At 46.5% G+C, this 25,197-nt stretch overlaps 1 protein-coding gene across 5 annotated transcripts in view; it reads right to left on the reverse strand.

The window, feature by feature from the left end:
* CSNK1D (casein kinase 1 delta) overlaps positions 1–25,197 on the reverse strand; it is a 574,414-nt gene that overhangs the window by 295,844 nt on the left and 253,373 nt on the right. For 3 of the 5 annotated variants that reach the window (XM_069655333.1, XM_069655334.1, XM_069655335.1), the window contains exon 8: positions 3,534–3,580. In XM_069655333.1, coding sequence (XP_069511434.1) covers positions 3,534–3,580 — 47 coding nt within the window. Of the gene's footprint in view, positions 1–3,440; positions 3,581–25,197 lie in introns of all 5 variants that reach the window. The other 2 variants (XM_069655331.1, XM_069655332.1) reach the window with 1 other exon arrangement.

The raw sequence follows: 25,197 nt of genomic DNA on the forward strand, positions 1-25,197 counted from the left end.
AGGAAAGGTTAGAATAAGACTTTATAATTGCTTTACCAACTGTTGAAAGTATATTATCTCCTAAAGTTAGGCAAGTAAACTTTTATCCCAGCAATAATAGTGTCAACAATTATAACCTGTAAGGGAACAAGTACTGCCAAAGTCAGTAGGTTCAGAGAAGTGTCTTTAGGGAGCTAGAACAGCCATGGACAAAGTCAATAGTTCTGATGCACTTCTTAGATAAAGTCTTGACAAAGTTAGTAAGTTCAACAGAAATCACAGTAACTCAAGTCAGCTACTTTGTAGAGAGCACAATCTATTTAGACCAGTCCAGGAGAGTTGGTATCAACATAAAAGCGGAACAAAAGCACTTCACAAGATGAGGAGCACAACTTATGGCTAAAAGGTGAACACCCCAAACCCCACAGTACCTGTGATTCGAAGAAAAAAGTTCCAGCTGGATTCCTCCTTCCTACAGCTTGGCAGACCCTTGTTCCTGGACCTTTGTCGTGGTGACGAAAGGAAGGACGCCTGGCGGGCTACTGCGGCAGTACTCGGGAGAGGGACTCCTCAGCTAAAGATTTCCTTTGTTTCAGTGGCACTTCAGTGTTTAGGCGCCTTTTCCTCAGCATCAATGAATAACGAATATCTCTGGTTCGAAGAAGATTGCTGCCTCGGTCCTCGACTCTGGTGAGGGGACACTGGATCAATATTTCCAGTCTCTGTAGGGTCCTCTGGATGCCCACGAAGATTTGGCCGGATTCTAACTTTGCAAGACGATTCACTTGGCAATGGTCACAGGACCCCTGGCATTGGGCTTCTGCAGCTCTGGTGAGGCACAGCACGTCGGGTGTTGCGCCAAATGGAAGCTTGTCTTGAGACTAGTTGGTCCCACCAGCCTAAGGGAGGAAGTTGTCCCGTACGGGTCTTCCCAATCTTTATGAAAACTTGGTCAGCACAACTGCAGGGCTTCGCTGAAGGGTGCTGCTGGCATCTCGTCCCTTCTTCAGATGTTCCTCTCCAGTGGTCGACTGTCTCTAGCCCCAAAAACACCTCGCTTTTTATGCGGTTTCCCATTCATTCACAGCCTATGCTGTCAATAACACAGCAGGGTGGCTGTCCGGCCAGTAGGAACTGGTTTTGCTCATGCACACCTAGAGACAAAGGACAGGGGAGTTTCGGGACCCTCCCTGACTTCCTGCTTGTACAGACACACTGAAGACTGAGCGGGTTGTGTGTCACTATACAAAAAGCAGATGCCTATGGAGTTTGTCAGACTCCATAAAACAGTAAAACACATGAGTGAGAAAAAAAAAGTCACCCTTACTCAGGTGGAAAAAGTCACAAGCCCCAAGTCCAGCAGAAGAGCTAGGGGTCTCTAAGGTTGAAGGGAATTGTCACAGGAATGAAAATTCTCCCAACAGCAAGACAATATCATCCTCGCTCACCAGAGGACTTCATGATATACATCCATCCGAGGAAATGGAATGGTCTGCTTTTTTGGAAGATATATGGAAAAGACGGAGCAGAGAGTCCAAGACACTGCTGTCTGTAGACGTGCTGGTTGGGCGCGACACCCATGGGGATACTGCAGACAAGGCAATAAAATATAGAAAAAAAGATCTGGGAGTTGATAAGCTATAGAAATTCTTGGGAATTGAGGCACTGCAGCTGTAGAGTCACAGCGACGCGTTGCCATGGGAAGGGGGTGGGAAAAAGTAAGGGGGTGGAAAAATTGGGGAATAATTACTGTTTATAAAGCTTTCATAACGAGACCTGTGAAAAGTATTGTATTACGATGTAATAAAGATTTCCAAAATAAAAAGGGCAAAAATGTGAATGGCAGGCTCAAAACAAGTGCAAGATGCCAAATTTCACTGTGCTTGGGGTTTCGCTAAAAAAGTCAGTTGCTTCTTGCATCCTGCAAATCCCCCAACTTCAACCTTCTCTTCATCTTAAACATCTGAATGACTCAGCATAGAAGAACTTCATAAATGATTCTTCAAGAAAGTCTTCGAATTATGCAACAAAGAGCTCATAACAAACTCCAACCACTGGGACTAGACCTTCTCGGAGTAGTTCAAAAGTCACAGAAATTTGCCATTCACTTCCTTCACGTCAATCTCTTATGCTCTAGATTATGGTTAAAGACTCAGGAGCCAGCCAAGTAATTGGAGTATGCTGGAAGCTACCTAAATAGAATGGTTTATTCCATGCACACGAACAATGGCATGCTCCATTTGTAGCTTTGGCTATTGTAGGGGTTTGCAACCTATGGCTCTCCAGATTTTTTTTTTTTTTTTACTACAACCATCATGATCCCTGGTACGCATAGTCAATGATTAAGGATTATGCGAGTCAGTCAAAATATGGAGCGCTGCAGGTTGCTCTATTGGGTAAGTAAGCAGGATGTTCTACCACAAACCTTGACAAAATGGTGAAAAAGAAACCTGCCCAAGGACACACTGTAGCACTGCGGTTGTAACTGAAATGGCCAAAAGTCAGGAGGGCCCAAATACATTGGATGCATCGCTTACCGGCAGGTCTTGCTTCGTTTCGGCTACTTTTGTTAAATGGCAGGCAAAGGTGTGTACTGCTCGAGACCCAGACAGAACCACGTGATAACTGCAGAGCCCCGAGAACAAGCGCAGCGAAAAACAGACCAATCTACTTCCTTTCATGCATATGACAAACATATGACAAACATTACTTACCCAGTAATAGTCTGTTCTATCTGCTTGGAATCACAAGATTTGCATAGGCCAATATCTAGTGTTTGGTGCAGAGTATTACATGAGGTTTTTGTTTTCAAGTCAAAAACAGACGTCAGGGGCATTCCTCCAACACGATCCCTATGATTACATGTACAGTACCTATTCAAGTGTCAACGTCCTGATTCTTTTGTTTCTGCCATAAGGTTAGGCACCACACGTGGAGTTTGTTCAAATTATAAAACCTTTCATTTGGCTCCGGGCAATCAACCTCGACAACCGCTTTCGACATCGAAATGACCCGTTTTACACAGAATACTTCATGACTGAGAAGTATCTTGGGAAACCGCAGGGAGCACAGGGGATCGAAAGTGAACAAGTGTTGTCCAAGGTACGGTTTCCCACAACACAACAGGAGCAACAGAGCAGTCAGCAAATAGGCAGGCTACCTGTAGGACACTACAATGTTTCAAGCAACACAAAGGACAATAAGCTTTCAGTGGACTCGGACCATTCACTGGAATCGGAAAGAGCAGATAGACGAAACCTAGGATCTGTGCTGAATGCAACACCTTTGTTATATGCAATGAAATGATTTAAGAGGAAGCTGTCCAAATAAACAGTTCCATTTTTGAACACCTAAAACTTAAATCACAATAGTTATAGTTATATCTCGATGCACCGCTCACATTGTCAGATTTAAACAAGCACTTCCCGCCCAGTACCCGCCCGCAAGTGCCCATCCTGTACCTGTGAGGTTGACATGCGAGAGGTATCTTGTCGGCCAGTTAAATCAGACGAAGAGATATTGACAGGGGCACCACGATGCAATCTCATACTCACTTTCCGTTCACGTTCCACTCCGGTGACTGGCCGAGGAGATGTGTTAGCTGGGCATGGAAAAGAAATGAAAAAACAATGACACTGCTAAACAGTCCTGATCCACTTCACAACCATATCCTGATAAACTGGCTATTTAGCTGTAACAGTAGTTCTGCAGTTGTTGCATGCGTGGCATATGGCTTCACTTTATGTTTGGGCTCAGAAATGTCCCCATTTAGTTAATTTCCAAATGGCAAATCCACATGAGCACAATTAATGGGGCACCAGTAATGTGAACAGCCTCAAATAACACCCCCTGTGAACACTCCATCATTACATTTAAACAGTTTATGAAAAGTGGAATGTCTTTTTGTATTAATAACTTTTTACAACAGATTTAACGACTCAGCTGCAATAGTAGTGGGTGGTATGGGACTATTTCCAAAATAAGAGTAAAAGTTAAACGTGTGTGTACACATTCTCAACAAAATCTTTCAACTATTGGGAGAGTGGTCAGAAGGTAAAAAAGTCAAGTATATTTCATTGTTGCATCACCACAATAATGGTTGGTAAAAGTGCCTGACAAACACTATGTGACTGCCCTACAAATATTCTATAACAAAAATATTAGCCTAGTACGCAGTTACTACCTTAGACATTAAAATATGCATTTGGCTTCTGCAAAAGCCCCGCTTAGCAACAAGCAATTTTCTTGAAAGCACGGTAACATCAACCAAGCTAACCCAGCTGAGACAAGGTTCTTTTAGCTGCTTTCCCTTCTTAGGAATGCTTTCTCCGGGAGTAACTTTTCTTACATATTTTATGGACCGCCAAACTTCACGCGTTTATTTTTGCACTTTGTCCTGTTTGTGTAACTTTTTACTATTGCAGACATACCATCCAATGCATTGAAAAGGGGATACATTTGTATCACCCTAGACAACAATTGGGATTTATTGGTTGCTTTTAAATGTGCCTAAAGACAAGTTGGTGGCAGGAGTTATTTTTTCACCGAAGGCAGCATCCAAGCTGCAGTGGGTGTCATTCAAGTAGCGTGTCGGGATTGGTAAGCCCACGCCTCAGTAACGTAAGGATTCTCAGTATGCTGTACAGGGCACCCACACCTCCAGACAGGGAGAAATGTTGTGCCTGACTGAGGTGTGGGTTGAATGAGAGTCGCCTTTGTCTTACCCACCCCCCCCCCTCGGATTATCAATTCCTGAGGGGAAGATTCCACTGGCAACAGGTGCTGAAACTCTGCTACATGAGGAACAGAGCCTTTGCACTTATCCGTCACTTTGTCAGGCATAGCTATCATTTCATCTGTAGGCACCCAGGCTGAACCACAAGGAATGTGGGGCCTCTCTGACAAAGGTACAGAGCCTCCAGGAGAGGTCATTGAACCCTTGAGACGCTGCTCGGTACTCCTGCAGACCTTTGAGGAAGTGCTGGCAGGCTTGGTGCCCTCAGGCCCAAGACTGGTATTCCTCAGTGTTAAGATGGATTTACAAAGCAACCCATAAAGGTTTGAAATTGAGGGGTGCTGGGAGCCATGGAGCTCTTGCTTATAGACTAGAAGAGCCTGGTTAGCTTGACACCAACACCAGAAGTCACTCTTGGCTCCCCAGGCCAACTAATGCCGAACAAACCCACCTATTTGAATTTAACAGTTTATATGGGACAAACTATAACCATTAGGACACATCTATATAATTACATTTAAAGCATGATAGGTCATAAATAAGGGACATATAAGTTGGCATCTTATGTGGAAGTTTGATTTGCTGAACGCATTGCACAAGCACCTGGATCTCCAGTGGTAGCTCCTGGTCACTGGTTAATGATGGATACCCAGGAGCTAGTTGGAGCTCCTGCTTATCCAATCTCAGTTTCGGTCCCTGCATAAAGCCTGTGGATTCGGGGAGGCCAACCTATTATGGTGAACACGAGAGACTTCAGTATACATAAACCCAATAAACTCAATGGGGAGAGTGGTCTACACAGAAAACCGCCAATTTCAGTTAGACATCCAAGTACAACAATATAGAAATGAACAGCCCTTTAAAAATACCAGGAACATGAATCCTCTTGGCAAATATTGCCTAAGCAAATTTTTCACCTCACCTTGTTGCAGAATAAATTGAGGGGACATTTTCACACCCTCAATGGAGCCAACAGAAGGAATGCCTGGAAACAGGTCAAGGATGGGTTCGGATTCCTCTTCTTCCCCCATCTGAAACCAGAAGCAGGGCTCCCATTTCAACCCTTAGGATGAATGCCTTCAGCCTATTTACATAGAACGTTTTGGGAGATTGATTAGGTCTTACAAGGTCCACTAAAAAGCTCATCTCACAAATTCTTGCACCCATCTCGTAAATACCTGTCAATTTGTTCTGTAAGGCTCTAGGCCTTATATGGTCCACGATTAGGATTTCTTGGCCTGGGATCAAATGAACAAATCTTTCCGGTCATACTAGTGATTACCCAGCGATTGACCAGCATTCAAATAGCCATTGGACTAATCCATCAGACGTGCCATCCTCTTTCCTCAGTCATAACACAATCTACCACATTTGTGGTAGTTGAAGTATGGTGGACAGGGGGAGCAACCCTTCCTTCATTATGGCTAAGGGTATCCGGATAGGGTGACCAAAAAGATGTTCAATGGTGCTAAAGCCATCATCCTCTTGAAAGGCCTCTCTGTAGGCAAACATGCAGGGGAGAAGGTCCCACTATTGAATCGCTCTACTAGACCATTTGTATGTGGATGGTAAGTGGATGAAGATGTATAGGACATCCACAATACTTCCACATGGCTTGCATATAGTAAGACTGTTATCCAAAATTGTATGCAGTATCCTGTGGGAGATTGCACCAGCCTTGTACTCTTGGTAATAGTTAATGCAACCTTTGGTATAAGCAAGTACTGCACAAGTTGGTAGAGTGACTGAGCAGCCAGGCTCATCTCAAGAGGGGTCAATGTGAGCTTTAGGGTTGTAACAGATTCACAGTGACAGGTATTCAAATAAACACTCAATGTTTCTTGCTTACACAATTATTTATTAATTTGTCAGCTGAATAGGCCTTCTTTAGAAGGGGCAAATATGTAACACAAATGTACTTCAAAATGCACTCAGTTTCTTTAAATCAGTAGATACCCATTTGGGATGGCACACACTTCCTACGCCCTGAGGTGACTAATAACTAGGACACTGCGGACATTGATATATCACTGGCACATCTAAAGCAATACTGAGGTGTGTCTCAAAAGGAAAAGATGAGGGAATAAAACAATGGTCAACAAATATTCTTCACCCGGTAAGTACTTTTGAACCCCCAATGCAAAGTAAATTAACCCTTTCCCAGCTACACAAGTCATAGAATGTGTGACTTTTTTTGAGGGACAGTTTAAGCACAAAGTCAGAGGTGAGGAGAGTCTTTCAGGGAGTCATTACAGCGAATGTCAATAGAGCAAAGTCAAGGGGAGCTGAAGCACTTCTTGAAGGTAAGTAAAAAGTCTTTCACAATGTTTTAGAAATGTTTGTAGAAAATGAAATCACTGTAGGGCCACAAGCTGGGAGGCTTGTAAAGGGCAAAGCTGCAAGCAACTCTGCAAAAGGCAACCAAGGCAAGTCTCAACTGCGAGCTATCAAGACTACACAACAAGAGGCAAGAACCCCTTAGTTTACAGTACCTTAGGTCTGAAAACATTGGTTCCAGCAGGCTTCTGCTCCAGTTGTAGGTCTGCAGATCCTGTTGTTCCTGAGTCTCAGTCGTGGGGACAAGAGGGACGACGTCTGGGGACTCCTGCACTACAGTTTGAAGGTTGGCGGCAGCAATGGGCAAACTGCAGATCAGCTGCACTTTGCGGTTTCAGCTCCTCGCGAATAGCACCACTGCGGTTCTCGGATACCTTATGGGCTTTCCTCGCATCTGGGTTCCAGCACTCTGAGGTGGCTCAGGTCTGGTCATTCCTGTTTCATGGGAGTCCAGAGGATCTTCCTGTAGCTCGGGTCAGACTTAAAACGATGCACTCTATCCTGATGTTCCTCTCTCTGGCAATCGGTTCCTGCAGCAGCAATGGAAGTACAGCCAGCTACGAGAGGATGTCAGATGAGTTTGCTTTGGGGCTGATTGGTCCCACCAACCCAAGGGGAGAAGTCGTCCTTCGCAGGGCGTCTCTAGTCGAAGTGAATTTGGAGCTTCAGCACTGCAGCAGGGCTTCACCGGGAAATCCAACGGTGCAGGAGTTGCAGCATGTCGACTCTGCCTTCAAAGCAAAAGACCTCGTCTTTTATGCAGGTTTCTCCCATTCATTCGCAGCCTTGCGGTCACTCACACAGCAGGGCGGCCAATCACCTTTGGGTGCATTTCTGTAACCAAGGGGATTAAGCACAGGGAGTTTCAGGCACCTCACTCAATTCCTGCCCTGCCAAAGACAACGAACAAAGGGATCAAACCTTGTTTGGCGTGCAGAGTAAATCTCAAAAAGGACCTTTCCAACAAGAAATAGCGAAAAAAGAAGACAGGCCATTTTGGCGAAATGGGCACCCACGGGTACTTTACAGCAGCTGCAATTGAAGCCCGAGATAGAAACACTCCATGGTAGAAAAAATAAACCACTGCCACCAGACATTAATTTTTGAAAGGGTAACAAAAATGTTACATGAGAAACTAGACCAAGGGGATACTAAGTAACCCCTCCAGCACCCTATTGTAAGATAGTTACAAATGTAAACAGTCAATTTCACTTCACTGCTCTTGGAAACAATAGTTTATCCAAGAGAAGGCATTTAAACCTTTGGGAAATATGAGCCACTTCTGTGTCACTGCACTGAAGGTTGTGTGTGTCACAATGTAAAACGATGATGCCTATGGAGTTTGTCAGACTCCAAAATCAAAATAAACAATGTCAAATTAATAAGAGGGTAGGATAAAGGTCTCGCTCTCTCCACGATAGAAATTAAAAGTCCTTAAGTCCAGCAAAAAAAGCTGGGGATCTCTAGGGAAGAAGGGAATTAGCATATATCTGAGAATTCTCCCCAACAAAGACAACGTTTGTTTCTCGGTCTAACACACCTTCTTAAGGGAAGCCAACTCTAGCAAAGATGCCCAACAATGCTCTGGCATTAGTTACCGTTTTGAGTGAGGTGGCTTCAGGATATCAGATGGCATGGTCAATAATCATCAGGATAAACCTGCTGCGAGAGGATGTTGGCGGATCAAGGGGAACCTCAATCCCTACGCACTCAATGGTACACCCACTACAGAAGTGGTACCAGTGGAGCACTGATCTTTGTTCCACTTTTTGCCATTCAACTGCCAAGTTGTGCAATTCCTGGAGTGACTTCCTACTTGAACCCCCATTTTAAGCAAGTAGAAATGCATCGATAACCATTCCTTAGTCCTCTTGGTCCCAAGATGACATGCAAGTGGTACTTCATGTGTGAACTGAAGGAGAAAGGGTATTGCATACTAAGGGACCGCCAACCTCCTATGATCTCCAGTTGACTAATTGTTCACACTACACTAACCCACCTTTCCAATAGATCATATATTTCCCAGGGGATTCTCCCTCGGATTGGGAACAGGCCTCTCTCCTAAGGGCTTACAGGGGGCTTTCAGAGATGAACACACTAATCCGGACCGAATTCTTCATTAGACGGTCCCCCCTTGTGCAAGTTAAGTATGCAGTTCTAGGTGATCATGGGGACTGAATACCTCTGGCAACCCTTCTTACTAATCCGGTTCAAGGGTTTGGTCAGATACCTCAACTTCAGTTGTAGGCATATATGGGGAGGACCTATTCTATCCTTTTAATTTTTTTATTGTGCGTTGCAGTACAAATTTGCGCTTTTCACACATTCTCACAAATCTAACAAATTCCTTAAAAACATACACATTCTTTTCCACCAAGGTAAGCTAAGTAGCTAAGATTCAACAAAACATGAAGTGTACCACTCTTAATTACAATCTAATAGCATATTAGAGCATACATATCCCAGAAAAACTGCTAAACCTGCCTTTAAAAAAAGAACAGCCTAATTGACAGTGACATTTCATTGGTCTTTAAAATCCTAATCCACAGATCTTGGTCAGTTGCATAATATGCCCCCTTGACACTCACAAAGCGGAATATTGCACACATGTGTTTGGGGCCTCTACCCCCCGAACACAATGCTGACAAAGTCTCTGATACCTAATAACCTTTGTCTGCCCAAAACCTCCTTAGTTGGCAATAAGTAACTTTAGTCTCAAAATTTGAGCCCTAAATAAACTTGGATTCTTTTTCAAATAGGGGGCAACGTTACTGTAATTCTTAATTGTCCAAACTAAGTGATCTCCAAAGCATTGGTAGTTCAATAAGTTCTCGCTTAGACAAATCCACACATATCTAAACAGTTTCTGCTTCACCATGTGGCGTTGCAATAAAACCTATTTTTGACAATAGTTGCAGACAATCTACCTCCCATTCCATCAAAACCTTACACAAGCCTTTGTGCCATGCTTCACTAAGTCTCTCATATAATAATTTAGCATTTATATAGCGCTACAAACCCTCAGGTATCTGAGCGCTGCTTATTATTACCCACAGTGTGTGATGCTCATTTATCTACCTCAGAAGTTTCCCCGGGATGCAAACCTGCATCAGCAGGCTCTGCATGGATGTCAAAGCGAGCGCTCTACTCGCTGTGCTATCGGTCCGGCTATATAGACGCAACTGGAGAGGACAAAATACTTACCAAATGTGCAACTTTCCCCTGTCAATTGAAGTTTGAATAGGAAGCTGCCCTAATTCATACAATATCTCCTCCAGTGGCACTGATGACGGGAGACGCAAACCCCTCTCCAGAGTTTCGCCTCCAGTTTTAACCATGCGATTTCCTCATACCTTGTTTGTGCCCCAAAAATTAATTTTGGCACCATTTGCTGTTTAAACAGCTTTAAAACTGGAAGAAATGAGAATGCCAAATTTGTAGTCGAACAAACTGTCGAAGCTGTATTCTAGCTGCCATGAACTTTGCATTGAAGTCAATTACTGGGTCTATCCTCCCCTTTTTGTTGCATACGAAGGGCCCTAGATGCATGTTAAATACCTCAAGGCAACAGCCCCTCAAGTTCCAGGATAGGTTTCTCTGTTTATCCTCCCCTCCCCATTCAGCACCAATACTTGATTTTGTGTGTTTATTGAGAGATCCAAGTTGTCCAGGAAGTCCTCCACCGCATGTTGAGAGCAAGGCTCTCAACAGTATTAGCTACCAGGTCATGAATGCAGCCCTCACCACGTCCTATGGTAACCAACTAGATTGGGTGGCCACCCATAACCTTGAAACCGACGACTATATGACAACTCCATGCATCTGGTCTGACCCCTTCAGAATATCCTTCACTCTCACCCTGCGGTCTACTAAACCGAAACTCCTCAATGTGCCCCAAGAAGACTAAGCCACAACTTTAAGAAAATTGAGAGAACGCAACTATATCAACTTCTCAAATATACCCTAATGGACAGCACAGAAGAACCTGCGAGTTCATCCTGGACACCTTCCTGCACCACGCAAGGGTGCTAGTCGACCAGAAGGCGCCATTAACATACAAACTCATTTGACCGAAAAACAACCAGCAAAATTGGTTCAATTCTGACCTCACGTCATTAAAGAAACAAAAGAAATCGAGAAAGGAAATGGCTTAAAGAACCAACCTCCAGAAACAAGGATAGCTGGAAAGAATCGGAAAAAAACCTACAGAGAAAGTATTCGGCAGGCAAAGAAAAATGTCCAACAATCAAATTAAATCCGCCGGCGGTGCTTCTGGCAAATTATTCAAAATCCTGAAATCCACAGAAAAACCCAACACTATACCCACTTTTACGCCCTCACAGGAAGTTTGAGAGGCCAAACTGCCTTCTTCGATAAAATCAAAAAGGTCAGGGACATGATATCAAGAGCTCAAACTGACCAGACCGCTCCAGTACAATCACCTAAAAGGGCCACATCTAACCCCATTGAACATCTCAAGTTCCAAAAAACATCTTTAGAAGTCATACAGAAAATCTTAGCTACCATGAAGCCCACTGCATGTGCAGAAAACATACCGCCCAAAATAATACTAGAGAATGTAGACCTATTCGCACCGCTACTTATGAAAATTGTCAACATATCATTCCGGGACAAGGTTGTGCCTATAAGTATAAAGACAGTCACCACCTCCAGTAAAGAAGTCCAACCATGATCGAGATCCTACCAACCTAAGACGCATCACCAAGTGTAATTTCATTTTGAAGGTGCTAGACAAGATCGCCACCATCCAACTACAAGCCTACGTGGAGTCCAACAACATATTACACCACCAACAATCCGGGTTCTGTGCTGCACGGAAACTACGATACTGGACCTTTAGACCCACATGCTGAATATCGTTGACAAAGGGAAGACTGGTTTTCTTATACTACTTGATCAGAGCGCTGCTTTTGACCTTGTGCATTTGAAAAATAAATTGCTCAGAGGATGCAATTGGATGGCTCTTCTCCTTTCTCTCCAATAGAAAATCTAAAGTTACTTGGGGTGATAAAGTCTCCTACACAATTGACATTCTTTGCAGATTCCCACAGGGAGCCAGCATATCTCCTCTACTATTCAACCTTTACCTAAGACTACTCTGAACTCCTGGACAACATCAAGGTCTTTTTCGCCAACTAGGCAGTAGACATCCAGCTGGTATTGGAACTAAGTGCAAACTACACAGAGGACAGCAATTCAGTTACATCAGTATACAACCACATTGAATCATGGATGTATCAAAACTGGTTAGGCCTTAACACCAAGAAAACAGAGCTAGTGATCATTGGCTCCCATCAAGCGCGAGCCAAACTAACCCCTCAATACGAATCCTTCAATAAAGGAACTCCCAATACCGGTTGTAGGAAAGGTCAAGACACTGGGTATGACCATGGAGGCATCTATGAGTGCTGATGCCGAAAGTGCATATGTTAAAAAAGAAATGCATGCATCATCTTAGACTATTAAAAGCCATAAACCCTGCATTAGTGAAGAGAACTGTACTTGAATAGTAATATCGGGTGTTAGGTTTCCTCGCTTCCTTAAGTATGTCCATGCATCTCTGAGGGAGTTGTAGGTGTCCGAATTCTATGACCTCAGGAGGCAGGCCACCAAGTTCAAAAGTTCAATGTTTGCGGGCATGGGTGAAGTGTCTCCCCTTTGTGTTGAGACATGTTGTACGGGCAAGGTAGTTTCACTGGGTGGAGACAGACATCTCCATCAGATGAGCGATAAACAGGGTTGGCAGGCCCACATGGGGGCCACCAATATCCTGGTGACTGGTTGTTCCTGGTGCATCTTGTGCCCCATCTTGTTTAGTAGAGGAGTCGGGGTGCAGGGGTTTGCGGGAGTGTAAACAAATTTCCCTGACCATGTGATCCAGAGCCATTCCCCTTGGACCGGTTCTGGGGGTACCTGGAGACGTAATCTAGGCATTGAGCGGTCTCCAGAGTTGCGAACAGGTCGATCTCTGGGAAGCCCCATTCTACGAAAACGTTGGAGATTGTTTTCGTGTAATCGCCATTTGCACTCCCCGGGTAGTGGGAAATCTCTGCGGAGTACGTCTGCCAGAAGATTGAGTTCCCCTGGAACATATAATAACAGGAACATGTGTTTGAGGGCCCACTTCCAAATGTTCTGGGACAGTTTGGACAGCCCTGGAGAGTGAGTGCTCCCCTGTTTGTTCAGCTAGTACATGGCTGTGGGGCTGTCTGTGAGGATCAGGACCGTCTTCCCCTGCAGTTGAGTTTGAAAAGCTTTCAGTGCTTTGAATACTGCTAACAGTTCCTACAGGTTTATGTGATTGGATGCCATGTCTGACGACCAAACTGTGCGCTGTCTGTTGAAGCAGGTGAGCTGCCCAGCCTGTGAGAGATGCGTCTGTAGTGAAAGTGGCCTCCACTGCGGGGGTGGTGAAGGATGTTCCCTTCAAGAGGTTCTCCCTCGACCACCAATGCAGCGAGAGAACGAGGGCTGGCGAGACAACCACTAGATGGTCCCATTATCCACTGGCCTGACACCACTGGCTGTTGAGCCACTCCTACATTGGACGCATGCGCAAGTGCGCGTGAGAAACCAAATAACAGTCGTATAGCCTTGCGTACCGTCACCTCTCAACTGGCTACATATTGAGGGATCTGAAACAGCATGTTTTGGACCCTCTCGGAGGGGGAAGACGAGGCCGTCCTTTTTTCGAATTAGAGCGACTAGGAACTGCTTGACTTGACTGGGGTTTAAGCTGGACTTCTTCTCGTTGATGGAGAATCCCAGGCTGAGTAAGAGGTCCATCGTCTTTTGGGTATTTGATAGGCATGTTTCGTAAGAATCCCCTGTTATGAGCCAGTCGTCGAGGTAAGGATAAACTGGGATGGATAACATGTGCAGGTGTGCTGCTGCCACTGCCTTTGTAAACAACCTTGGTGCCGAAGCTATACCGAAGAGTAGTACCTTGAACTGATAGTGCTTCCTGTATTATGAATCAGAGGTATTTTCTGTGCACCGGCAACATTGAAATATGAAAGTATACTTCTTTCATGTCAAATGTTGCCATGTAATCCCCCCTGTGTGATCAGGGGAATGACTTCCTGCAGAGTGACCATGCAAAACTTTGGGGTTTGACAAATTTGTTTGCTGGGTGCAAATCTAGTACAGGGGGCATGGTGAGGTTCTTTTTGGGTACAAGGAAGTACACTGAATAAACACCTTTGTTTACCTGTAGAAAAGGCATGACTTCTATGGCGCCCTTTTCCTACAGGGTCTCGACTTCTCGTAGCAGGAGACACAGATGTTCTGGCGTCAGGCGTCTTGCTAGTGGAGGTCTGAATTGGGGGCACTGGCCGAATTCTATAGTACCCATGGGCAACGGTCTTGAGTACCCACTGGCCTGTACTTATCCCCGGGGAGGCATGAGAGGAGACCCGGATCTGTGGGTCATTTTTGGACTGAGGCCGGGGAGCCTCGGGGTTAGAATTCCGACCCCTTCCTTTGTCACATCGTTTGGCTCTTGGGGATACAGGGTGGTGTAGGCTCCTTGGGTAGAGGACCAATTATTTCCCGAGCCATCTTGGTTCCGAGGGAAACGTGGACCACGAAAGTAACATTTAGAACCACTCCCCCTCCTCGGAAAAGTCTGGGTGATATGATCCAGGGTTTTGAGGGTGTCATGCTCTTTCTTAGCAGTTTCGAGTGCTTCGTCAACCGCCTTTCCAAATAAATTAGTCTCCTCCACTGGCTTATTTATTAATGAGGCTCGAGTCTCTAGTTTAAAACCAGAGTGGCGTAACCATGTGTGCCTCTGTAGGAGGGTACCTTGAGCCAAGGATCTGCCAGCTGTCACTGCCGCATCCAAAGTATTTTTAAGGATACTCTGATTAACATGCCTGCCTTCAGCCAACGGGAGAGCAGACAAGCTCGCAGCGGTTCAGGGACTTCTTGAAGGCCCTCCTGTAGCATTGTCCATTGTGCATCGAATAGCTGGCCAAAAAGGTATTATTAGCGATGCAATTGGAAAAAGCTGCAGCTGCCGTGACCCTTTCCCCTACAGCATATAGCCTTTTACACTCTTATCAGGGGGTGCCTCCCCAGTTGAAAGGCAAACCCCTGCTCTCTTCCTGGTTGTTGTTACTACAAGTGAATCTGGAGTAGCATGACCCCTGATGTAAAGGGGATCAGAGGGGGAGGGTCGAAACTATTTTTCTACCCTAGGATTTACTGCTCTAGTAAGGGCAGGCGTCAATAAAGAAGTGGCCAACCGCTTCTTGATCGAATTTAACAGGAATAGCTTGGCTGGCCGGTGGTTTTTCTATTAGGATGTCCTCCACAAAATCAGCTTCTGGAACAGCCTCCTGGCTAGCAATATGGAAATGTTCCGCTGCTTCCCTTAATATGGCGTGTATGCCATTTGGTCGTCGACCGGGGAGGCTTGTCTAGTGGGTGAGGTTGGGATGTGGGGGGAATCCAAGCACACAAGCCATCCGTTTCTGGTGTTGGAGTAGGCGACGGCCAAGGCCGAAGATCAATTGGGCCGGGGCTGTATCCCCAACCCTCTGTGGAGTCCAAACAAACGTCTTCAGTGTCAGCAAAGGGATCTTCATCTTGATGAATAGGTCCACAAGAACCTCCTCCTCAGAGGTATAAATATAGTCTTCTTCCTCTTGAGAAGAGTCAAAGACTTTATAAAGCTTAGCCACAGAGAGAAGGGGGGGGGGGGCACTCCTCTAGGTATTTTGGCCATGGATTTCTCAGAGCGTTCTACAAACCTCTCTAGCCTCTCCATACATCCCTCAAATTTCTCCCTGGTCCAAACAGATGAACCAGAGAGGTCCAGGGATGGAAAGGGCTCCTGTAATGGATCTGTCGCCAAACGTTAAAGAAATCCCTCCAGTGCCTTCCGAAAAGTCCTTTTGGGGGACCGACAGTTGACGTGTGTCCTTTTGTTTGTCTTTGGGCCTCTCCGTGGGTTACAATGAATCCTTCGGCCTATCCCTGGATTTCAACGAATCCATGAGTTTGTCCTTGAGTCTCGGACCGTTGCTTCGGACCATCCGCCGAATTAATCCTAGCGATGCTTTTGGTAATCACCTCAGAGTCGGGAAGTTGTAAAGTTTAGGCTTGCGGTTGCGCGGTTACTTTCAGCAGAACTAGGGCCTTCTCGGCCGTGGACGCTTTCTTAGGATGCGTCTCGACTGACTCCTGAATATTGGGGGCAGCGGCATTCAATTTAGAGGGCCCAGTCGCAAGGCACACCTGCGGTTGCCGAGAGGGCTGCCGATCCGGACAATTATTGGTGTGCCCGTTGGCACTATGGACCGCTTCAACTGTTTCGTCGAAGACGTCCCTGGGGTTGCGTTCTTAGTGTGTAAAGCGTGTGCGTCTTTGTCACCGGGGTGTACAGTCCCCATAGCAGGACCAGAGTCTTGCCTAGTGCTGCCAGGGACAGACTACGGAGAGCGAGAATGCTCCGCCGAGAGGTCAATCACCTCCGAATCGGAGGCCTGTTCGTCACTCAGCCCCTCGTCACAATCTGCGGTTGTGGCAGTGGGAGAACCAGACTCAGCCTGCGACATTCCGTAGGTCGCCCAACGCTTAACATGGTGCTCCTTCAGTGTCTTCTGACGCAGGAGCTTGTAAGCCGCACAAACAGTCTCGTCGTGATTAAGGGGCAAACACCGATTACACTTCGTGTTCATCCTTCCAGGGAAATTTGGCCTAACAATAAGGACAAAACCTAAACTGAGCCCTCTCCATAGCTGAGGAAATAAATAGTGACGAAAAGACCGGGGGAACAAAGAGGAAAGGGAAAGGTATTCTTAGGAAAGGAAATGTCCACCCCGACCCCACTCTCCCTACTGTGTAGGCCGGCCAGAAGGCCGGCCACACGGTCGGCAGCGAAGACCGGAACACTGTCCGTCGAAGATCCGTGGAACCGTCTTCGGCGAAGATCTGGAAACAGCCGTCGATGGAAGGGCCGGTAGTATAATATTCAATAACTAATATACGGCCAAAGGTCGAGGATGACCATAACAATGTCTCTGGACATGCTCCGCATAAGGCGACCAGTACACTGGGCGGAAAAAACGATCTGAGGGACCTCGACACACGAGGGATTTTGGGTACACTACATGTCACGTAGGGATAGTGTTAAAGGCACGCCCATGTCGACGCCCCCTTTCGATTCTCGAAAGACAAGATGCAATACTCTGCAGTTATCACTATATGCACAGCATGTGATTTTAAGCAGATGAACAAGCATCAGAAATACTTTTATTGTACCAACTTGGAGCCGCAAATTGGCCAAGTGTAAAAGGAAAGAAAGTACTGTATGATTATTCGAATTGATCCACATTCTTATCCCTGCACCAGTTACTGAACTTTTACCGGTGTCGTTGGAATAAGGATTTTGTTGCTGGCCTTCTGGCCGAAAGCAAAATCTCCATTGAGTCATCCGGAGGTCCCAATTCTTGTATCTCAGCCTCTCCGAAACAATGCGTGAAGGCTGAGTGTCTTGACCTCTGGATGGCATACCAGACCTTCCTCTTGTGACAGAAGATCCTCTTTGTGGAAGACGTATTGGAAAGCAGATGGATATGTCCAGAAGGTTAGGGTACCACGTCCTCCTGGCCCAATCCGGGGCAATTAGGATCATGGATTTCCTAAACTTTCTCAACCTCCTGATTACATGAGGAATCACAGGGACTGGAGGAAACGCTTATAGGAGTGGAAAATCCCAGTCCACCACGAACGCGTCCCCTAGAGCTCATCTCGGACGCAATTCCCTTGAGCAGTACAGTTTGCACTTCCTGTGGACACTGGTCGCGAACTGATCCACCTGAGGGGATCCCTAAAGGGCGAGGATCTCTTAAAGGACTTCCTGAGCTAGTTCCCATTCGTGAGAAACTGCTCTGCCTGCTCAGAGCATCCGCCTCTGTTGTGCTCTCCAGCTAGGTGAACCACTGAGAGTCTTTCATTGCCCAGAACCAGAGCTGCATTGCCTCTGCACAGTGGTATTGACCCTACGCACTCTTGTTGAGATAGTACATGGACACTGTTGTCCGTCATTATCAGGACATTCTTTCCCCATACAGAGGGCAGAAAGGCCTTCAGCGCTAGTCTGATTGCCCTCAGCTCCAAAAGGTTGTTTAGTTTGGACTCCGATGGAGACAAACGACCGCTGATTGTCAGATGGTTGGTATGAACTTCCATCTCCGGCCATGGTTGCCAAAAAGATTCTCCCTTGAGGATATTTTCCTTGCAAGCCCACCATAGAAGATCTTGAGCCACTCTGGCCGGGACTTGCAGAAGATCTGACATATCCCCCGAAAATTGGGACCATTGAGTCTTGAGGGCCCATTGAAGGGATCTAATTCTCAATCCCATTTCTCTGGACACTGAAAATGAGGCTGAGCAACCTCAGAAAATCAAAGGCCAGCAGATGTTGGGCATTTCTAACCCTTGTTACCATCTGCAGAATGTGGTGAGCTCTCTTCCCCGGAGGCAAGGCTTTGCACGAGGAAGTATCCAGGACTGCTACGATAAATTGGAGCTTTTGGAGTGGAATCATTTGTGACTTCTTGTAATTGAGGGAGAAGCCCAGTCTGTGCAAGAAGTGGCAGCTCATGGTCCGATGTTCCTAGACTTGTTAGGGTGAACTTGCCCTTCTTAGCCAATCGTCCAGGTAAGGGTAGATGTGAATCCCCCCCCCCCTCCCGAGACTCTCTGCCACCACAGCCATCAGCTTGGTGCAAACTCGCCCTGGCGGAGGTCACCCTAAATGGGAGAACTCGAAACGGATAATGACAACAGACATTCGCGAACCTCCAGTACTCTGTGCTCGAGATGGATCGGCACATGAAAGTAAGCATCCTGAAGGTCCAATGAAACCAACCAGTCTTGGAGTTGGCGAGCCTGAAGGATCTGAGAAAGGGTCACCATCTTGAACTGTTCTAATTTCCTGAGACCAAAAGTCCAAAATGGGTCTCAATCCTCAGACCTTGTTGGGAATGAGAAAATAAGGGGAGTACCAACCCTTGTTCCTCTCCGCTACAGGTACATGTTCTATTGCAACTTTCTCTAGCAGGGTTACAATCTCCTGCACAAGGAGTCGGTCTGGAATTTTGATAGAGCTGGCTCCCGGTGGATGGTCCCGAGGCCTTTGTTGAAATGGAAGACAGCCACGGGCCACTGTTTCTAGTGCCCAGGCATCTTAAGTAATGCCCCGTCATTCTTTCCGATACAGAGTGATTCTGCTTCCCACCAGGGTCTTGTGGGTCAAGGCCTCAGAGCGGCTGCAGCAGCGGCTGAGGGTACAATTGCCGCTACTGGGGCTGATCTAACACTTTCCTCTTCCACCACGAGGACATTTCTTTTTTTGTCCTTTTTGATTGGCCTGTCCTTTCCCTCTACCAAATGAGGAGTAAAATCGAAAAGGACGGTTCCTCCAGGAAGATGACTGAGTAGGAGTCTTGTTGAGGCGGTCTTAGAGACGGTAGGTGATTTAGCTACTGCTTTCGAGGTTTGCAGCTTTTCTAAACTTTCATCCGCCTTGTTGCCAAACAACCTCAAGCCATCAATAAGGCATATTGAGTAATCTGGATTGCACATACAGTGCAAAGCCAGACTTCCGCCGCCATGCAAATGTAACGCTCACCTGATTCCCGGAGAGGCGCCGGTCTTGACTGGGCGTATACCGTATCTTCAAAGGTGATGTGTAACACACGGCTGGCTCTTTGGGCTGGACCTCTGTGCACTGTATGTCTGACTCGAAGGGTAAGATGTCTGCAGATAGAAAATATGGGATTAATGAACTGGGTTATTGAATGTCTCTCTCTTCTTCCCTTTCTCTTCTCCTGTAGAACCCCAAAGGTTAACGCTCTCACCTTAGGTAAGTGAACGCCGTGCTCTCCATCTGCCTCGGGGCAGGGTGCTGTAACCAGTTTCTTCACTGGATAAGGGGAGCAGGCCTCTTGACTTCAGAGGACTGCTGTCCGTCGTTTACTGCATGAACGGTAAGTTTCGAGTAATTCTAATGTCTTTAAAAGTCTTTAGTAATGATGTCTCTTGTTTTGCAGGGTTCCGGCGATGGCGGATGACGGGCTGAAGTGAGTTGAAGATGGAGCCCGTGTGATGAATAGAAGCGCCTGGAAGCACGTAAGTAAGCGCTTGTTGCCTGCTTCACGATGCGCTCTAACTGTCTTTTTATTTTGCAGGTACAAGTTCGGAGCGGCTGCAGGGTGCCGGAATACCCACTGGGATAGATGTGGAAAGGAGTAATGGCACGTGAGTATTAAAGTTCCCCAATGTCTTTAAACGCACCTTGTTTTGTCTTTCAGATGCGGGATGCAGCGCCGAAGAGTTGGTAAGCTTTTGTCTTTCAGATGCCGGAATGCAGTGCGAAGACCTCCGGAGCGCACGAAGAGTAGGTAAGCCTTTGTCTTTCAGATGCCGGAATGCAGCGCGAGGCGTTAGTGACAGCCGATGGACCAGGTAAGTGAAGCGCTGTCACTGAAGACCGTAATGCTAACCTGTTCTTTCTTGTCTTTATAGGTGTTGCTGAAGACTGGATTCAGGATGGTAAGCCTTTTTCCTTAGGCCTAGGATCAGATGCAGAAGACACGATGAGCGTTCTGCTGCAGAGGATGCAGAATAACGCAAAGCAAGATTCATCCATCGGGTGTGGTTTAAATAGCCTCCTGTAGTGCTTAGGTGTCTCCTTCCACAGCCACGCCTATGTAAGAAAAGAGTTCCTGCTTTCCAGAAGAGTTCCAGTGTTCTGAATCTAGGGAGTGGCTCCTGCCCCACCCAACAGGAAAAGTAGTTCCAAACAGAAGAGGATCAGAGGCTCAACTGGCAGGCAAGTAAGCAGCATGGTCTGCTGCAGGTAAGTCCACCCAAGCATTATGAGCCCGGCGCTTCCAGCGCTGGGACTGGGCATATTTATGAGCCTGGTGCCACTGGCGCCAGGACTGGGTCCAAAAGGTCCCAATTGGGACTGGTTGGCACTCGGAACCTGGGTTATGGATCTGCTTCCAAGGGAGTTGGGAAAACCCTGACCTTTTGGAAGCAGAGATCATGACAGCAAATCTGCGCAGGACTGTGCTAGACGCCATGGACCTGCTTATGCTGTCAGCAGTGTCCAATCCTGATTGGAGGCATTCCCCCATAGCTTCCTTTCCATCTCTGATTGCAAGGAAACCTTCCGGTTCCTTGCCTTCAGGAAGGTGTTCAGCTGCTGCTGTCATACAATCCCACAGGAAGGTGTCCAGCTGCTGCTGTCATACAATCCCACAGGGTGTGAGTGAACCTTACAAGGGTGCAAGTCACATTCGTCGATTTTAAGGCCATACTGCCCGAAGAAAAAAACCTTTGGGCACAGGCATCAATCTTTTTGTCGTCCCTATACGGGGGGAAATTGGAAGGGTAGGACGAATGCCTAGTACATGTGGCCGCCTGCATCCCAAGCTCTCACGCGAGGGATGTTTTGCTAGGTATTCTGGGTCAGAAGAGGAAGGCCTGTACTTACCTAAACATTTATTTATAGCTGGGCCACAATCTGGGGTTTCACATGTGGCCATGACCCTTGTTTGTAATGTTTTATGGAAGGGGAGGACAGGGTCCTTTTGAGGGCCTTCATTAAGGATGTCTGTCATGTCATCTTGAACAAAATTAGAGGAACTAGTTTTTCATCCCATAAACTCAATGACGCCATCAAATTTCTGTACTGAGTCTGCAGGGTCGGATCCATCAAAATCTACTTCAGGAGAAGTTCAGGCCACTGGCTGTTTGTAGGCATTCATACAGGTCATCTATCTTAGATCTAGGGTCTATTAATTCTTCAGGGATATCTCTAGTCCCAAATTTCACTCCAGCTGGAGTAATGTCCTTTTCAGAGGAATGCTCCTCATAAATGGACGACAGACCTGAAAAAGTCTTGCCGCAGTTGGTATATATTTCTGGATGACTCAATAGTCATCGTCACTGGCTTCGACAAAGTCGAAGGAGCCTTCGATACAGTCGAGGAAGGCGTCAACGCCACTTCAAAGTCGGCTTCGAGAGCGCTTTCGACAGATGCGAAGTATCCTTCGACAGACTTTGATGGCGGGTAGATTCCCGGCGCCATCTTGTTAGTCGCCATCTCCGATTTATGCACCGGTAGGTCTGATCTTTCTTTACGAGGTGTCAGGAAATTTATTCTGACGACACTCTCAACGACTTGTCGGATTTCGCGCGTCTGGTCTTTGACCTCACGGTCACTTTTGGAGTGAGATGGGACATTGTCTCCATGCGGCTTTTTCGAGGAGGTCTGGGCCGGATTCTCGAAAATCAAAGCCCTAAAGGCCTCCCATTTTTTGGGGAAACATGTTTTTAAGGGTATGGGCTGACCCTTGCATAAGCCGACGAGGAAGAGGCCGAAGGAGATCTGTGTCTTTTATCTGATTTTTTAGATGAAGATTTCCTCAAACAACTTCTCAATCTCCATTTCCTCGACCTACGCCCGTATTTTTCACTCAATTCTTTATCTCTCGAAGAAGGCGACCGAGGATTCCTCCCCCACCGCCAGTTTATCTCTACGTTCTTTAAAAGCCTTGTTGTTCATAGCCTGACAGGAACCGCACTTGTTGACCAGATGGTCCGGGCCAAAACAGTAGAGGCAATTTCGATGGGGGTCAGTGATCGACATATTCCCGCACTTCTGACATATCTTAAATCCAGTTTTGGGCGTGGAAGGATTCGACGAGTAAGACATTTTGCAGAAAAACCTGAAGTACCGTTTTCGTGACACGAAGCAGTAGCTATGGGAAAAACTGAACTATAGCCAATGGGCGCGCTCGAGCACTTTATACTACGGATGACGTTGACGGCAGCCCTCAAGGGACATCAACGCTGCAACCTCGAGCACAGCAGCCTCTGGCGACATTTTTTTCCCGAAGCAGCAAAGTTGGAAGATACGAATATCTAAGATAAGGAATATGTGGGAGGGCAAATCCATTCGAAATGAGAATTCTCCCTAACAGGGCACAAGCCACTCGCTTTTAACAGTGGGTCATTGGATGCAGTGATGCAGGGACACGTCCCGCTGCTGCATTTGCTATCGAAAAGGCTTCCACAATAAACATGGGGTATACAGTAGGTGGAACATGCATTATTTGCTATACTGGAGAAAACGGAATCAACAGTGACTACCCAAAGGACTTCAGGGTATGAGGTAATACTATCCAACCGAGCAATAGAAGTGGTGAGGTGCAGAACAATAAACCAAGCAGAGTTCATTGCAGAAAAATAGAAGGCAACTATGTGCGTGACTCTGTAGTGTGCATTGACAGGAGCGAAGGTAACACTTTAGTTAAGGAAAAAGTGATTGAAGGTGGGGGGGGTCACATGATCTTCACTGAAGGGAGTTTTAGCATTGATCAAACAAGGGACGAAGGCAATCGGGGTGTGCAGTAGTGGGGTATGGAAGGGGAGTAAAAAAGGGGTAGGAGTTAATAGTGTACTCACAATAACAAAGTTACTCACCGTAGTGACTACCTTACTCCTAGTCCATATTCTCCTTTCCTCCATACTTGTGGCACATTCCATCCTTTGGGACGGGACCGGAGCACTTTTGTCAAAAAGCATTAAACATTTAATTTGTCCTTTTATTTTTATGCAGGGTACTGCACGTGGCCATAACCTCGCCCTCCTGAGCTCTGCCCGCGCACCGTCCTTCAGTACTTTTCTATCACCAGGTCTGAGACCATAATTAGAGGGGACGGCGGGCGTATGGAGGAAAGAGGACTATGGACTAGGAGTAAGGTAGTCCCTACGGTGAGTAACTATGTTATACTCCTACGTCCTGTCCCCTTTCCTCCATACTTGTGGGACATTCCCAAGCACACTACGTAGGTAGTACGGGTGGATGGAAAACGCATTCACAGGAATAAGTTCTTAAGAACAACCTAGCAAATTTGGGCATCAGCCCTGGAGCTCAGGTAAAGCCGATGGGTAGGCCCACAGAGCTGCCTTGGCGATGGACTCCCAAGGGACATACTCTGGAGGGCATCAGCAGTCTCTTTGCCATAGAGTAGATGAGCATGGATACTCTTCGGTGATGAAGGCCTTGAAAGCTTTAGGCTACTGAAAAACAGGAGGCCATACAGCAGGGAATAATTGCTTTGGAAGCTGGTTTCCCCTTCAGGTCTCAGAATGTGAGAAAGTTGTGAGGGGCTTCTGAGCTTACTAGTCCTATCAAAGTAAAGCTTCAGGGCTCGCCTGGCATGTACAACTCTCAGCATGGGATGCCAGTTCAGGAAAGCAGACAGCCTTGTTCAAATGAAAATCGGCAACCACCTTAGGCAGGGAGGAAGGATGAGAGCGAAGCATAACCTTATCCCTGTAAAAAGGGAGGAACGGATGTTTCACAGAAAGAGCTTGAAGCTCACTTACTCGCCTTGCCGATGTCATTGCGAACAGATGGCAACCTTCCAAGAAAGGTACTAAAGATAGATAGTGGCTGAGTATTCAAATAGCTTGTAGCATAACGCCCCGGAGGGAAGAGATGAAAAGACCAGCAAAATGCCTTTTGATGACTGGATCAGTCAATGAAAAGTAACAGCTGTCCACTGACACGGACAGATAGGCCGCAATAGCGGATAAATAAGTTCTGCATAACAGAACATGGACGCCATAAACGCCCAGATGAGACACAAAAGATAGAACTGGGTCAACCGAAGCTTACCTGGGATTTAGCTGTTTAGCTAAATACCAATGGCAACACCGGAGTAATTTTCTCCTGTAAAGACCCCTCGTAAAGGGCTTCCTGGCCGCTTGGATATGCGCACACCGTCCTCGGATAGATCGAACTGTGTTAACGATTTGAACTCAGGCCGCAGGCCACCAAGCTGAACGATTGTGGGGAGGGGTGCCACATCTGGTGAATGCTCTGGTGAAGCAGGTCGGCAATCTGAGGGAGTACCGAAAGATGCTGTAGTTCAGAAACGGATAATCTGATTGGCCACCTAGGATCCTTGAACAGAAGAGTGCAGTTCGATGTGCTCCTGGGCTTACAGAGTGACCTATGGGCAGTTAGTTTGAAGAAGTTGCAAAGAGGTCCTGGAGTTTCCCATTGATGGAAAATGTTGGACAATACTGTT

Source organism: Ambystoma mexicanum, chromosome 3q (assembly GCF_040938575.1).
Source record: "Ambystoma mexicanum isolate Mex_15411 chromosome 3q, UKY_AmexF1_1, whole genome shotgun sequence".
Lineage (NCBI taxonomy): Eukaryota > Metazoa > Chordata > Amphibia > Caudata > Ambystomatidae > Ambystoma > Ambystoma mexicanum.